This window comes from Lepidochelys olivacea (genome assembly GCF_965140295.1).
Source record: "Lepidochelys olivacea isolate rLepOli2 genome assembly, chromosome: 1".
In the NCBI taxonomy this organism is placed as follows: Eukaryota; Metazoa; Chordata; order Testudines; family Cheloniidae; genus Lepidochelys; species Lepidochelys olivacea.
The window spans coordinates 189,527,030-189,544,090 of record NC_140411.1 but is presented as its reverse complement, the minus strand read 5'-3'; the positions used below and the strand labels follow the sequence as shown (position 1 = coordinate 189,544,090).

At 40.9% G+C, this 17,061-nt stretch overlaps 1 protein-coding gene across 3 annotated transcripts in view; it reads left to right on the top strand.

Moving 5' to 3' along the window:
- CRYBG3 (crystallin beta-gamma domain containing 3) overlaps nt 1-16,976 on the top strand; it is a 125,000-nt gene extending 108,024 nt beyond the window's left edge. For 2 of the 3 annotated variants that reach the window (XR_014712057.1, XR_014712058.1), the window contains 5 exons: nt 4,327-4,450; nt 7,323-7,481; nt 11,064-11,223; nt 13,696-13,913; nt 14,558-16,976. Coding sequence is in view for 1 of the 3 variants with exons in the window: in XM_084631060.1 (XP_084487186.1) it covers nt 4,327-4,450; nt 7,323-7,481; nt 11,064-11,223; nt 14,558-14,646 (532 nt within the window). In the remaining 2 variants the exon portion in view is untranslated. The remainder of the gene's footprint in view (nt 1-4,326; nt 4,451-7,322; nt 7,482-11,063; nt 11,224-13,695; nt 13,914-14,557) is intronic. The other variant, XM_084631060.1, reaches the window with a different exon arrangement.
- Nucleotides 16,977-17,061: the final 85 nt, after the last annotated feature.

The window sequence follows — 17,061 nt, the reverse complement described above, 5'->3', positions numbered from 1 at the left end:
TCTTCAGCTCATCTTCCTGTTTACTCTCCATATTCATATGACTGAGCTGCCTTTGTACAGTTTAACATCACCATTACAGACCCCTAAAGTGAATTAAAAAAAATTAATTTAGACCTCTATTTTTCCTTCACTACCATGTGTAATGTACATTTATATGCTTTTATGCAGTATTTTAAAAATAACACTTCTGTACCTGTCCTGATTCCATGCAGTCACCAGAGAGAATTGTAACTTATACAGAGTAACCGTATATGTGGGACCCCTGTGATACCAGTGCTGAGTATCCTTCATCTTTTTATTCTGTGTTTGTACAAGACGTAGTACAAGGGGACCTGATCCCTCACTAGGCAGCATGGTTATACGATGAATAAATAATGATAGAACTGTCTGGTGTCGTAAGGCTGTTCCCACCCTTCTAGTGGCTCTGTTGTGTGAAGCAGACTTAGCAGTAGCTGTGAGCAATCAGTGCTAAGTATAGTGGCCTTTGTATAAAGTTGCTCCCCACTTCAAACAAATGACATTAAAGTGCTTTTTACAGAAAAATTAAGGTACAGGTAAGGATGAGTGAAATCCTCACCCTCTGTGACCCACCTGTGATCCAGCCACGTCCATGTCTTTGATCCTCTGAGTTCACTTTGAGGGTTATCTTCGTATGGCCTGAAGCACTTACAGTACCATGACAGCATTGGGAGTGGCATTGGGTTGGCCTCATTGAAATGCACAGCCTTATTCTTCACATAACCAGTTTTTGCAAAGGTGGTTAATGATTGAACTTTCTTTCTGGGTAATTTAAGTGGGTATTACCAGTGGCTGTAGACCCGTGGGTGAGTGTAAACTGCCTCAAACAGCTTTGCCGGTGTGCTTTCCCTCCGGTTTCAACATCACTGCCATTTCAATCCTGAGCCCTTACTAAATAGAGATTGTTTGCTCTTGTTGTGTGGTAGCTTAGAGGCCAGTGACAAACAGCAGCAAGATTTGAGGTTGAGAATAACAAATTAATTTTCCTTGTGACGTAATCCAGTTTTAGTCTGAGACCTTTGGAGAGGAAAGGCTAATGTTGTGTGCATTTGCCACCTAGCTGCTAACATTTAATTTTAATTGTGAACATGCACATATTCCTGCCTCCTTGGAGTTAGCATGGTTTGCCATGGACCAGCACAGAGGAGTGTCCTTTCCCTTAAGGATCTGCTTGGAGGGGATGTCTGTGGGCTTTCTCTGCCTCACATTGGGATGAGGGTGGGAGATATTAAATCCTCCACCTTAACAGGATTGGCTGGGATGGGAGGCCAGGGCCCATACAAGGGAGAAACTGGGTGAGGGAGTAAGGAGCACTAACCTTCCCTCTCACTATCGCTGGCCATGTTAACAAGGCTCTCTGCATCTGGGGGGAGTCAGCGCAGGTATGGAAAAGTCCTGAGGGAATCTCCCCCAGGGCCAGTTCAGGGTTGGAAAGAAATTTCCCCACCTCCATAGCAGTTTTGGCTGAGCTGCTGATGGTTTTTCAACCTTTTTCTGAGCATCTTGCAATATCTCTGGGTCAGGATTGAGGGAATAGGTGTTGGACAATTGTAGGTCTTTCATTGGGATTCTTTCTGGGTGGTCCAGGAAGGGCTTGTTTGTCTCAACTAAGAGTCCATGCAGCAAGATTTAGGGTTTTCTTGTCCTGTTGTCCCAAAATGCAAGGTCCGCTTTGGGCAAATAAAGAGGCTAAAGACAACTACAAGTCTGTGTATATGGGGTTGGGATCTTACTGTCATGCACAGGCCTAAGGCACTAAGGGAAGAAGGCTAGGTAGGGATTGCAGCTTGGAGGGGGCCATATCCCTGAGTGGCTGGGCATGGACATGCCTATTGACCTTAAAGGCTTTGGTTGAAAGGGACTGTGGGCTGCTGGGTACCAGTTTTGGTTATCTTTTGAGTTAAGTTTTACTGTGATTTAAAAGACTAGATGATCATAATGGTCCCTTCTGACCTAAATATCTATGAATCTATGAAAAGTTAGGTAAAACTGCAGCAGAGGCCTTTAAACCATAAAAGCAATAAGAGTTTTATTGGCAACACACCCACAGTTGACGCTAACGTTATCTTCATATCAAACTTTGATCAGCTATTAGGACTCTTTCAGGTGTGCCAGGTCACAGAAGGTCATCCTAGCTATTTGTGCTAACAAAATGCTCAGAGTAGGTCTACACTACAAACTTGCATCAGCACCACTGCAGCTGCACCACGGTAGTGCTTCTGGTGAAGATGGTCTAAGCTCTCTCTGTCAGCTTAATAACTCCACCTCCACAAGAAGTGGTAGCTATGTCGGTGGGAGAAGCTCTCTCGCCGACAAAGCACTGTCTAACCCAGCGCTTAGGTCGGTGTAATTATGCTGCTCGGGGGGTGTGGATTATTCACGCTCCTTAGCGACGTCGTTATACCAAAGTAATTCTGTAGTCAGAGTAACAGCCGTGTTAGTCTGTATTCGCAAAAAGAAAAGGAGTACTTGTGGCACCTTAGAGACTAACCAATTTATTAGAGCATAAGCTTTCGTGAGCTACAGCTCACTTCATCAGATGCATCTGATGCATCTTCATCTGATGAAGTGAGCTGTAGCTCACGAAAGCTTATGCTCTAATAAATTGGTTAGTCTCTAAGGTGCCACAAGTACTCCTTTTCTTAATTCTGTAGTGAAGATCAGGGGTCAGTCTAAATGACTCTTCCTAGGTTTATTTCCAAGAACAAGACACAGATATGTCTCTGCAGCTGAGTGTGGCAAATACGTAAGTCGATTGCAAGACAATGGGTTGAAAAAGCTTAAGTCTGTGTTCTCTTAATCCTATTTGAATGCGTACCTTTGTTTGTGCATTCCTTTGGCTGAGGTCTGTGTCACCTGAGTGACAGGACTAATCGCACTGCACTGATTTCCTCATGAGCACAGAGTTGAAGCCTCATGTTCTCCATTGAATACCAAGGGTAAGCGCTGTGTTTTTATGGCTGCAATTCACATTCTCTTGTTTACTGAAGACAGGAGCAGTTCAACACTTGTCTTTTTATTATTACAAAAACATTTTCTTTCCCTCTCTCTTTTTATGGACTAGTACAATGCTTTGGTAATAGACACTGCATTTACATTGAGACTATTGGGCACTGCTAAGACTGAAGCTCTTACCCCCAAGTGTGCAGTGATTTTGCCCAAATGCATTTCAAAAAAATAAAATTGCCAGCAATACGGTAAAATAAAAAGGAAGGAATTTATAACTGTTGTCAGTCTTATTAAATAGCTGTTAGTCAGGACTTACAGGACCCCTTTGAGGCTTATACACAAATGTGCACTGCCTGTGAGTGAAGTATGCATGATCAGAAGAACTTTCTCCAAAGTCGCACAGTGAGAGAGGCAAACGATGGACATTAGAACTCCCATCACACTTCAAGCAAATAAAATAGGAAATGTAGTAAAAATAGTGCATGCTTTATGCTCAGATGTGCTCATGAGAAGAGCATGGAGGATTCACAGTCCACAAAAGAACATCCCTTAGATACAAATCCAAGATGTGAATATCTCTGATGCTCAAAGATACAGCTTGCAAGCAACTCTGTAATGTGTGTATACTGGATGGTGTACAGTGGAGGAGCAATTTGTGTGTTGCTCTTGGTATATTTTGAAGGTTGTATTCTAGTACAGGTATAAATGGTATCAGTGATGTGTTATGCTTCTACAGTTAGTAATACTGTGATTGAAAAGATGTTTTTACTATATAAAATCCTGTTGTAGCAGTTTGTAACTTTCTGAAAGTTAATTAGGATTAAATTTCTCATACCTGTTCTTGGTCCTGTAGCGCAGTTTGGTATAACCTTGTTTGGCTCTTCTGTAGTTCATTTCACATATTGACATAGTTGTGTGAGATCCTGTTTTGCCCTCTGATAACTAAACTTTGTGGCAGTGTAGTGTGCTGTAAAGCCTTTCTCGGTGCTTCATGGGGTGACCTGTGTAGTTTGCTTTTGCAATGCAGCAATCCCACACATATGCCCGTTAAACCTGTAGACACCATCCATGTCTACAGAGGGATTTTTTTTAATCTTCATGTGACCAGGTCAAAAGTTTAAAGTAGTTTCCAGGTTTCATCTTAATATTAGGGAATACAAAATAGATCTTGATATAGAAGAAAGCTCTTAAGCCACTTTAGGCACTCTACATATTTGGCACAGTAATATAAATAAAGTGTAGTACTTCCATGGAAAGCCTTTGGGTTTAAAAATATTGTATTAAATATTATTTGTGTAGCTTTGTTTTGCCATATTTAGAGTCTAGCATCTTAGGGGTTTGTTTTCTATCTTTATTCAGGTGGATTGCATATGAAGGAGGAAATTTCTCAGGAAAACAAATTCTGCTAGAACCCAGCAAGATTTCAAACTGGACTGAATTCAGTGGCTGGAGCGTAATTGGCTCCCTTCGTCCTATGAAGCAGGTACCGTAGGAAAATGTATTTTGGGAATAAGCCCTTTTTCACTTCTTTAAACAAATAATTTAATACATAAGTATCAGCTGAGAAATCTGACCAAATACTGATCCTGTTGAGGCTAATGAGAGTTCTGCCATTGATTTCAATGGGACCAGTATTTTATCCCTGAAGTTGGGTCCTGGTGTGGGCTAATAGGCCCTATCAAAAGTCACTGAAGTCAAGGAGAGCCTTTCCATTGACTGCAGTGAGCATTGGATTGGGCCTATAGAGACGAATAGACTTCTTTAAAGACTTCAAATTATAGAGAATCCACCAATTACTTTAGTTTAAACCTGCAAGGGACCCAGGCTCTTTTCTACTGTGAGAATTTTTTAGTAACTTCATAAAAATGGAGAGTTTATTAAAGCTTTTAACTCAATGTCTCCTTTAGGTTCTGCACTGTTTTCAGTTTTTCACTGTATAATAATAATTAATAAGCAAAACAAACCTGTATCGGCCTATAAACAACCTAAATTGAAGTGATGGAACTATTTCCCCGATGGATTTTATTGTATTTTTTACATTTAATGAGGCATACGGGGTAATTTTTAGCAATAGATTCACTTTGGAAATTGTTCCAGTGAGCCAGGATGATAATCTGAGAACTGGATTAACACAGATGATTTTATTCATAGGTTTTTGTCAAGATTTAGAGAAGTGATTTAGGGGATCAGGATTTTATGTTCTGAAATAGAAGAATACCAGAGACCATTATGAATGTTATCTGGAATACTTGGGAACTGGTAACCCAACTAGTGATCCATTGTAGCTTCATGTTGGCTACAAACGAGCCTGCTAATTGAGTCAAGACAATTATTGCTAATTTTTCAAAAAACAAGGGTCAACATTGTCCTAGTATCCTGGCTTTTCGCAGTTTATATTCTGGGTATTTCTTGTATTTGGTCAGTTTAAAAGTATGTTTCTGAGCTCAGGCACAGTTAAAACGTTTTCTTAACATTTGAATAATAGTTTAAATCATACGTCACACATTTCTGTTATGCAGGTTGCACTTAAATTTAGTTACCAGACCTGACAGCCGAGCATTTTAGTTTTGCTGCCAGGTGCCACAAGTATTTGGATCATAATAAACTGGAGGTGAAAACAACTGTCCATATGTTACTGCAGAGTGGTATGGTGCTATCCAGGGTTAGGGGTGTGTTCGGTGCAGAGGTGTCATCAATTCATTATTTAAATATTTTTCTGCTCTCATTATGTCTCCTCTTCTTGGGAGGAGGATGGGTCCTCTGAGAATGCCTCCATTTTCTATCCCATAATCCTTGCAGTGCTGACACCCATCTCTGGAAAAGGAGAGCTGGACACTGCAACCTGTGTAGCCTGTCAGTGCTGATCAGAGCATTGGTCAGAAGGGTTACTTGAGAGCAATGTGAGGCACTCCCATCCCCTAGGCCAGGGTAGCCAAACTTACTGGCCCTCTGAGCACAGACAATCTTCAGAAGGTCGAGAGCCGGGGCACACCTGCCAGGGCTTGGGACTTCAGCTCCACTCTTGCTGAAGCCTCGAGACCCCTTCTCTCTGCTAGGAAGAAGCCTTTACCCACCAATCCTGCTGCAAGGCAGAGGTCCCAAGCTCTGCCCCCCCCCCCCCAGTCTGGTAGTGGAAGTGTGCATATGTGTGTGTGTGTGGGCGCGTGCGTGTAGGGGCTCCGCGAGCTGCACTTTAATGATAAAAGAACCGCATGTGGCTCGTGAGCCACAGTTTGGCCACCCTTGCCCTAGGCACTGGGATTGCTTGCTCCATAGACCTGCCGTTGGACAGCTGATCTGGACTTTTACTGTCTGTTAAAGTTACAGCCTTTCACTTCAGAAACATCACATTCCCCTTTCATGCCACTTGCATTTGGGCATGCACATCTGTCAAGTCCATTCTCTTGCCATCACAGAGGCTCCAAGGAATGCTACAAGATGCTGCTATTTTTTTTAAATGCTGTTTTTTATGTATGCATGTAAAGCTGCTTGGATCGCTAAAGGGCATGCATATTTGTCTAGCTGCCAGTGTCTTTGGTGTAGGGATATGATCTGGTCCCAAAAGAGGGCGGGACAATATTGCAAAAACAATCTGCAGCTTGTTTGCTTGTATTCTTCTGCCTTCTCAATGATATGTAACATACTGAAATCCAAGTTTTCAACTTAATAACTAGCAAAAAGATAGTGAAACATGTCAGAAGTGACTACTACTTAATGGATGGACAAAAATTATTCGCTTAATGACTTTATAATGAAGATTCTCTCTAATGGTAGGGCACATTTGCAGATGTTTTGGGTTGGGCTTTTTAGGGCAGGATTTTAATGAGCAAGGTGTTTAGATTTTAATTCAAAGAAAATCCCAGGAGGAATTTTGTCAGCAGCTTTGAACCTCCTTTTTTCAATAAAGACCCCTATAACTCACAATGCACTATAATGGTGCTGTTTCAAAGGCCCTGAGGTATGTCACAGAGGAACTGTTTCTTAAGCTAAAACCTCTCAATAATAGCTTTGCAGGCTTCCCCTGTAAGTGGATACCACTTTTTTTTGTGTGTGTTCATGAATGGCAAAAAAGTGTAACATGAATGGCTACAAATGAGAAGCCACCCCCACCATTGTTGCTTGTGGCCATTCACCTCCCATACCTTGTCTCTTGCAACACTTCTGTAGCATGTTCTTTCATTCCCCAAACCCACTTCACAACCTGTCTGAAACTGAATATGTAAAAGACATTTTGGAATGGAAAATAAATTGGGGGAAACTGCTGTAAGAATGCTAGCTCTGGGGGAGCTGGTGGGAGGGTTTGCTCACACCTGCTTTACAACATGAATAGTATAATGGTGCTTTTCTAACTATAGCCGGCAGTTTACTTCAGAATAAAGAACCGAGCCCAGGATAAATACTTGACAGTCACTGGAAACCTATCAGATGCAAGAGCTACTTCAGTGTGTGTTTCTCCATACAACGGCAAGAATACCCAGATCTGGCACTACTGTCATGGACTCTTCAAATCCAAGGTGAGTTACTGAATGTTGGAAGTGCAATGTATAAACCCACTCTCCTTTTGTCTTGACTGTGAGCCATTTTCCATGGTCCCCTCCTGCATCCCTATAATAGCCTTCCTCTCTTCATGTGCCTTTCTTCCATCAGAGCTATTCTTAAACCCCACTTCCTTCTATTATTGATTCCCTTCACTGTCTCCTACCTGGGGTCCTGGAACAATTTATATAGTGGGGGTGCTGAGAGCCATTGAACCAAACTGTAAACCCCATATATTTAAACCACTTCAAGCCAGCACCCCTAGATCAAGCATCTCTGCTGCTCCCATGCCTGAGTCTTATATCTTACTTCTTTGTATTATCTGTGTCTAAATTAGACAACAGTTCCTCCTGGCAGGAACCAAGTCATCTTTATAAAGCACAATGCAAGCACTTTGGTTGCTACGTAAATGAAAAACATTGTTTAAAAAAATAACCAAAAACCTTTTAACCCTGTATAGCTTTTTAAAAAAACTTCTTTAACTTTCCAGCATGTTTTCAGGTAAAGGTGCACTTGCTCTGAACATGTGATATAGTCACTTCTTGTGTAAACATCTGTGCAGTGAGATGAAAATGTACCCCTGGACATGTTACGGCACTGTCTGTTTTCCCCATTGTGTTTTGCTTTCTATCTGTTAGGTACTTTTTAATGGCCCCCCACTTCCATAATATCTGAGCACTTCATAATCTTTAATGTGTTACTCCTCACAACAGCCCCATTAGGTAGGGAAGTGCTGTTATCCCCATTTCACAGATGGGGAACGGAAGCACAACAAGACAAAGTAACTTGCCCAAGGTCACACAGGAAGTCTGTGGTGGAGCAGGGAATGGAACTTGAACCTGGATTTCCAAAGTCCCAGGCTAGTGCTGTAATCACTGGGCACCATCCTTCCTCATTTTGCTTTGCTTATGTACTAGTAATATGCTGGTAGTATTGTCTCGGTAAAAATTGTATAAATTTGTATTAATCCATACAATGATAATTATATTAATTGAGTTGAAGGAGGAAAAACTACAGTTTTGGTGCACAGTTGTACTGTTTAGACGCAACCTTAAGTGGGGCCCAGTGCAGAGTCGCAGATCCCCAGGTGGTGCTTTTGGATGAATTCTGCCTTGGGGAGACCAAATTCCTCCTGGAGCAACACATGTGCAAGAGGAGTGCTCCTCCTCCTGATCCTGGAGCGGATAAAAATCAATGATTTTTAAAAATTTAAATAAGGTTTTTTGGTTTAAATTAAATACAGGTCTGTTTTTTAAAATGGTCAACCTATGTTAAGATCTCAACTTATTGTAATCTATTAAAATAATTTAAATAAAATACACAATAATATTAAGCAATACATATTTGCTGACAAGTTTAAGGAAGTCAAACCACTGAATTGGTGGAAGTCACTGGCTGAGCACCTGGACTAGAGTTTGTCAAAGTGCTAAACCAGCTTTTGACAGCAGTAGCCCCTTCTGCAGGTGCAGAGAGTATTTTTTTCATATTGGTTTATTCAGGTAGTTCAGTTCAGTGACTAGTTCATTCAAAGTTAAACCAATTGGAAACTGAAAAAGCGGAAAAGTTTGTTTTCCTCTTCCAATCTATGAATAAAAACAAGGTGTGAGAAGATGAGATCTTCTAGTTCTAAAATCTTGAAGGACATGGTGACCCAAAACAATCTGTTCAGTTCACTCACTACAGATAATACTTCCTCTGTTTAATAAATTATTTTGTTTTAAATGCAAATCATGTTTTGATAAACTCTTTTTCCATGTGTCCAGCACATTTAAGATATTTTTTTAAACTAAAAACTCAAATCCTGTCTTTTATGCACTTTTGATTTAATTTGAATTTCCATCCAAATAGTGCTTGACACAAATCACTTAAAAAAAACAACTCCTCCTCAAATATATCATTCACCATTTCCTAACACAAAGAAAAAAACATAAAAATTAAGAAACTAGTAAATGCAAGTTAAGCTATATAAATACGTGTATAGATATAATGCAGTGGTCTCCAACCTTTTTATGCCCAAGAGCACTTTTTGAACTTAAGGGCAACCCAGGATCTTCCCCGATCACTCCATCCCCCTCCCCCCCCCATCACTTTCACCAGGCTGGGGTAGAGGCTTGGGGTTTGGGAGGGGGTGCAGGCACTGAGGGGTTTGCAGTATGAGAGGGGGCTCTGGGCTGCGGCAGAGTGTTGGGGTGCAGGAGGGGGTGCGGGCTCTGGGAAGGTGTTTGGGTGCAGGAGGGGGGTCTGGGCTGGGGCAGAACGTTGGGGTGCAGGAGGGCCCTCTCTGCAAGCACTGCCCCTGCAGCCCCCATTGGCTACAACTCCCCACTCCTGGCCAATGGGAGCTGCAGGGGCGGTGCTTGCAGACAGGAGCTGCGCACAAAGGGAAAGGCCCCTGGGGCTGCGCTGTCCGCTTCTGAGAGTGCCGTGGGGCCGGGGCAGGCAGGGAGCCTGCCTCAGCGGCAGCCCCACTACACCACCAGAGATCGCAATCAACCGGTTGGTGACCACTGGTATAGTGCATACTCCTGATTAGCAAAAAGAAGCACCAAATTTAGAGTAAAGGTTATATTTAACTTCATATCCATGTTTTATCAACCCAATGAGAATGAATCTTTGTTTAGGAAAATAACTAAAATACAAATTGAAACTAGATTAAAATAGATTGTTTAAATCAAGGTTTCCTGCTTGCTAATTTAAATCATGATTAAAATTAATCCACCCTGGCTGCTCCCCTTTGGGAGATGCAGTACTCCCTCGCGGGTTAGGCTCGCTATGTTGGTCATCATAGGTTGGTTGATGGCCTCACCTTGTCTCTGCTCTTAGATGATGTGCACTTTTGAGAGGAATGCCTGCCCTCTCTTCAACACAGGAACTTCTTGGGTTAGGCACTTGTGCAGCATGCACATGGTGAAGGCCTTGCACTGTCTCTCCAGTCTGCATAAGAGCCACTCACAATGGGTACGTCTACACAGGCCATGGCAGTGAGCCTCACAGCCCAGACTGACAGACCCAAGGTAGCGGGGCTCACGTAGCACTCTAAAAATAGCTGTGTAGACAGTGTATTGAAGCTGTGGCTCGGGCTGTGAAGTCCACTCCCTTCCTAGGCTTCAGAGCCTGAGCTCTAGCCCAAGCTGCAACTTCCTAGTGCTGTCTACACAGCTATTTTTAGACAGTTAGCACTAGCCCCTCTAGCCCAAGTCTTTCAACCTGGGTTGGAAGCTTTGCTTCTGCTAACTGTGTAGGCGTACCCAATAAAGCCTTCAAAGGGACCTGCAAAGGAAGGAGTAAAGAATTGCTTGTGTTTTTCTTTTTCCTGCATAAAGCCTGCCTGAAAGTTCTACTTAATTAAAATAAAATGGTGCTTATTTACTTTTAGAAATGTCAGGAATAATGTATGCTGATCTACCCAGTGAACAAGCTATTAGTTGTAAGTGTGATGAATGTAATCTACTCCCAGCTTAGTGGTGGGATCTGTTGCTAATCACAGCATTTTTATTTTGAGGCGTCATGGTCACAATGACCAGATTCTATTATTTATTTATTTTCTCCAACTCTTGTAGGCTATTGCTGCATGTCTTGATATTGTCAGTGGCAGAGACCTACCTGGAGCTAAAGTAGCACTGTGGACAGAACATGGAAAGGCTAGGCAGAAGTGGAGGCTCAATAAGGATGGAACCATCAGTTCGTACCTTAGTGATCAACTGGTTCTCGATATCAAAGGTACTAAAAAGCTCATCTGCTTGTTTTTATTTATAAATGCATGTTTTTGCCGTAGGCAGTTGTGGCTGGCTATGATGTTCCAGTTGTCTGTACCCTCAACCAGCTTGCACAATATTCAACACAACAGTCCCTTTACTCTGTTGGGTGAGGTGACAGATGTGCCAATCCCTTTTAGTGTGTGAGACAGAAAAGCACAGTCATGCTATTCCATAACGCCCTAAATCTTGGTAACTTTCACCAGTTTTCACTTCACAACTAACATTTACTAACTAAGGGGAACATTTTGAAAACTACATTGCAGATGAATTTAGAAAAAAAAATACTGTAGAAAAATAGTTTGTTTTTTTTTCACGTTGCTCCTTGTAGCTGATCTCAGCTGTTTGACCAGTCACTTATCAATTTTACTTTAGGGAGAGCAGAAAGATAATGTCTGGAAGCAGCATTTGTACAAGATGAAAATGCAATTTATGTCCTAACAAAACTCCCACCCCCCTTTACCATAACCCTATTTTGGTACAATGAAAAACAGCCAAAAAATGTAAAATACCAAGCTATATAAGTTGCCCTGTGTAAAGCCAGTTTAGTATCTAGTGGCTTCTTCATACTGAATTTTTCCAGTATGCTGTGGTAGAGCCTCACTTTCAACTATCATTGTAATAAAGAGCCAGATCTTATTGCCATTTACTTTAATGACAGCAGGAGTAGAGTGTAAATCAGCTACATGGCTGCTCAGGAGGGCAGATTATTTGCTCTTAAAATTTTCAGGATAGTGGTTGGCACATAGGACTAGGAGTTAGGCAACCTGGGCTCTACATCTAATTCTTGCTGGGCAGAACTGTGTTGCAGGAAGTGCAGCTCAAAGGGAGCATTGCTGTTTAGGAAGCAGAATTTCTCAAGTCCTGGCAATAGTGTGGTCGCCTGGGGAGCATGTAATGGTACGGTGATTCTCTAACCCTGGTAGCACAGAGCAAGCTGATCGGATAGTACTGGCTCCTCTTCATTTCCAGCTGTTGAGATGTTTTAAAAGGGCTAAAAATACATTACTTTATTAATCCTTTTCCATGTAACCAATTGCTGTAGCTACCTGAGAGGTGTTATACAGTCACAAATGCAGTAAGTGGTTTGCACAACGATAAATGGGAGAGAAAACGTCCAAGATCACCTTTGTTTTTAAAATATAGTTCACTTTATTTAAAAGTTTACTGATGCTGCTGTTCACTTTATTAAAAGTTTACTGACGCTGCTGTTAATGATGAAACCTTCTTGATTCTTGCAACTAGAACTTACGGACACAATGAAAAATATATATCCGCACCAATAAAGAATTTAACCCCTGTGGGCTGGGAACTAAGAGTAATCCGGGCTCCTAAGTTTTAATTTTAATTAATCATTAATTTTGTTGTGCGTAGCTTGACCCAAAATCATTAAGTACAAAACTGTCCTTATTAGCAATATAGAGGACAAATTTTAGAATATGAAAACAGACGTTTTAAAAAGTGTTGTCTATTCGACAAGATACACGTTGAAATTGTTTAAACCTGGGCTGCTTTATTTAATGCATGATCTAATATTCAAGTGACCAGGTTGATACAGGAATAATATAGTTGTTGAATACTATATTCTTTGGGTGTCTGAAAAGAAATTTAAAATGCTGTTATAAATAGCAGGTCCCTAGGAGCATTTAACTCTTTTTGCTATTTGAGGTTTGTGACCTGTTAATGCAAAATGCACGATAGCTCTAACACAGGAATCGTCTATGCTAGCTGGAGTCAAGCGGGAAACAGAAATTGGTATTTAAAGTAAAAGGCATCTGGCTGGAGAGAACAAATCCTGGCTCAGGACTGTGGCATTCTACACCTGTAAAATGTGCTGATAGTTGTAGCAGTAGCTCTGGATTTGCCAGTTACAAGAAGTTGAAATGCATTTAAGGGAATGGCTGAGAGCTAGTTTTCAGTTCTACAGTCTCTTAAGTCCCTGGCAAAAAGGCGTTTCCTGAGCACAGAGGTACACTTGAAACTAAAAATCCTTCTAAGGGAAATAATAAAACTGAGAGCGCGCTTTCTAGCTCTCTGGCAATTATGTAACTCTTATTTGGCCAATATGCATGAAACTGGCAGCCGAAATCTTAATGTTCATTTCTGAGTGCTATAATGCAAGAAATCTATTGACAAAATGGAGAGAATTCAGAGAAGACAATATAAGGAAACAGAGTTAGGAGCAATGGGATGAAGGGAGTGAGATTTAGGGTGAATATGGGGGTGGGGGGAGGGGCGGGGAATATTAGGCTCTAGTGATTTCCAAAGGGAAGCAGTTGTAAATCCTTTGCTTGAGACTGTTTTTCTGGTTCTTAAAACTAGACCAGATAATGTACTGTGAAGTACAGTGCTGTATAGAATAAGCCAGCTGATGTTGTTATAGGTCTGTCCCACCTCTCATTTCTATGATCAGTAATTTAGTGACCCGTGTCTCCAGGAAAGAACATAAGGTACAACCATTGCAAGCTGAGGAGAAAAAGGGTACAATCACAGAAGACCCAGGACAAAGATCTCAAGGAGGAGTCAGGAGTACAAAGGCAGCAGAGACATGGAGGAGAATGAGTAGGGAGAAGAGACCCGTTGTTATGAAGAGGTTGTGTGTAACCTTTGAACACTACCCTCCCCATTCAAAGGCTCTGAGTGGAGAGGACTGAGGTGAAAAATTCAAGGCACTTGAGTTTGACTGTGGAGGAGGGAGATGGAAAGAAGTGTGGGGAAGAGGGGTCAAGTGAAGATTGATGGTACAGACTTGGAGAGCAGAGAGGAAGAAATGATGGGAGGGAGTAGAGGAGACACAGGGCAGAGTTAACAAGTAGTGGTGTTTAAAGTGGACAGAAGCTGAGAGCCCTCAAGAGCAGATACATCCAAAGGAGGGAGAGGAAAGTAAAGAGCTCCTGCTCTTTATGAACATTTCATTAAGACACTGCACCACTATGCCATCGGACAGAGTGACAGGTACTGTAGCCATTTTACAGCTGAATAAATTAACGCACAAAGACGTGAAGAGTCAATGCTGTACTCCCAGTGACAGTAAACCACTCTCCACCTCTAAAATCCCTGCCCTCCGAAATCTTATATAGCTTTTGATTTGCTCTAGGAAAAAGTCCATTTTTAATATGAGATTCACTTTAAAGTTTAGAAGTCTGAGTAACTTTGAAATGAGTTTCCTGTATTTTATACACACTTAGTTTTCAATGTACAATATATACACTCAATTGAACAACCAACAGTCTATTTGTTTTGTTTATAAGTATGCTGCATTAACAATTAACCTTGCCTTAATGAACTTCTATTTTTAGGAGGAAATTATTATGACAGGAACTATGTAATTGTAAATCAGCCCCTGGAGAGTGAATTCTCACAGAAATGGGACATTGAAATATTGTGAATACAAAGATCCTGGGACTATGGACCTAAGTGGGTTATGAACACTGTTTCAGAGAAGGAACTACTGAAGTCACATGCCACTGGAATGTTACTCAGCAAGTCCACTCTACTTACTCCCAAACAACTGAATTTTGCACATTGGAGAGGTGAGGTTAGTGTAATGTTTTTTTTTCTAATAGTCACATGACTCCATATTGAGGTCTTCCTCTTCTTAAGGCACCATTTAAGCCTACATTTCTGTAACATTTACTAGTCCTGTTAATCTTTAAGTGAAGGCAAAGATATGATACAGTAGCAAAAACTTGGCAGTTCATTTCTAAATAGCCTTTCCTGTGTCATCCATTAGGAAAGACTAGTTCATATTATACCCTTTCTCCTCAAAAGTTAAAGGAGAAGCTGGTGCTTTAGGATTCAGTTTTAATCACAAAAATCCTCTCTTGGTACAAAGTCTGTTCTAAAATAAAAAGGACTAGCCTGGAAGTCCAGTGCTTGGTTGTATCAGATACAATGACAGGTCATTGTCCACCTGGGTAAAATTAGGCCTTTGTCTTAAGTAGTATTGCATTAAACCTTAATAGTTTTTGGATTCAGGGGCCTATCAGTTGCCAGCCCATGAGCCAGGGTAGAAAGTAGACTTTCATATACAAATAGAGAGTCATATGTGCAAACATATACTGGATCAGGCTAGCTTTCTAAAAGGACTTGTTGAGGATAGAGGTTAAATACATTTTGGTCTTAAAACCACAGTATATTCAATAGCACGCATACAAGCCGGATTTGTTTTGTAAAGGTGCTAACTAATACCTTGTGCTGTGGTAAGATTAAAGAAGCAACCTGATGCACGCTAACTTTCTTGAGGCTCATCAGCATTGTGTACCTCCGCTAAAGACCTGAAGATACTGATGACTTCCAGAAGCACAATTTTCAGTGAAATCACAATGCTATGCAACCTTTCTTTCAGTTAATAAAGTGTTGACTATTTATGTCAGGCAGATTGTATTAAGAGGGCTCCATGGTTTTCGGTTTATTCTTTTACCCATTGGAGAAAAGTGTTTAAAATTTCCATTATGAAGTTCTCCCAGAATTAGTGTCTTCCTAAATGCAGTTCAATATGTAATGCTTTCTAAGTGAGGTATGTTCTCTGGCTCCTGTGTTTTTTGTCTTGATTATTAAACTATGAAAGGAGGAGTACAGATTAGCTAAACCAAAACGTGAAAGATTGTATTGTTTCCTATAGCTATAGGAAATGTTAATGTCTCATCCTAAAACCAAATCTTTGCCACAGAAAAGTGAAAGAGGCGTAAGACTATTTTTGTATGAGAGGGAGTGATATATTTTGAATACCTGTACCTACTTGCACTTATTTACTTTTAATTCTAAAAAGCTAAAATCAAATACAGCTTTGTGAGTGTATATATTTTCTCACTGAAGCACTTGTGTAGATTTTTCTATGAAAATTTGTCAACATGTTAAATATGATTTGTGCTTTCTAGTTGTAATATAATCCCTTTTCCCTCAAAACAATGAGTAGATCACAGCTGGTGTATCAGTATTACATAATAAAGTAAAGCATGTATATTTTAATTGTAAAAACTTCTGGGAGATTCTTTAGCTTATAGTATTTTGTACTGCGTAAATGCAATAATTTTGTTTTTCACGAAGACAATAAGGAACAAAAATCACTATCTCCCAAGGCTGTGGAGAAACGGCACAATTTTTTTAACCTGTTTGTTTTCCCAGGGACTGACAACACAGCTATAGCCAGAGTTGTCTTTGTGGCTCAGGTCTGAGACATGAAGCAGAATGAATGTTTTTGTACTTACCTCTGCCTCTTTACAGGCAGGCTCACTTCCTTGTTGAGGATGTGCAGAGCAGTGAAAACAGGTTAGCCTACCTTACCACAAGTCATTTACTTGAACTGCCCCACCTTAGTAGTTTGCTTGGGTTTTCCCTGATAAACAGGGCCTCTGCTTCAAATAGTGAATTACATGAGATGAGAGCAGAGACAACTGTATGCTTGAAATGGGAGTGAGTCACATCTATTTGCCACTGGGTAGTTCAGCTTCTTGCTAACTAATGGCCATACTTTAAATTCTTCTACTTCCACTATGCTGTGCAACAAAAGACAGGTAGATATTTCTTCATGGTTAAGCATATTTTGTAAATGTGTCAGAGGCCCCAGCATTTGCTCCATGTTGGATATTAAAATTAGCTGAAATCTCAGCTGCTGGGTGGTGGGTTTTTTTTTTTTGCTAACAAGTAGCTTTTGGTCCAGTTCTACACCTATGACCCCTTTCAACACTAATAAGGGGGAAACCAAGCAGGATCAGCAAAAATAAGATGAGTATTTGAGAACCAATGCTGTTAGTCTCACTGGGCTTAATTTTTAGCATGACTTTGTGCTGCAGTCAAATTC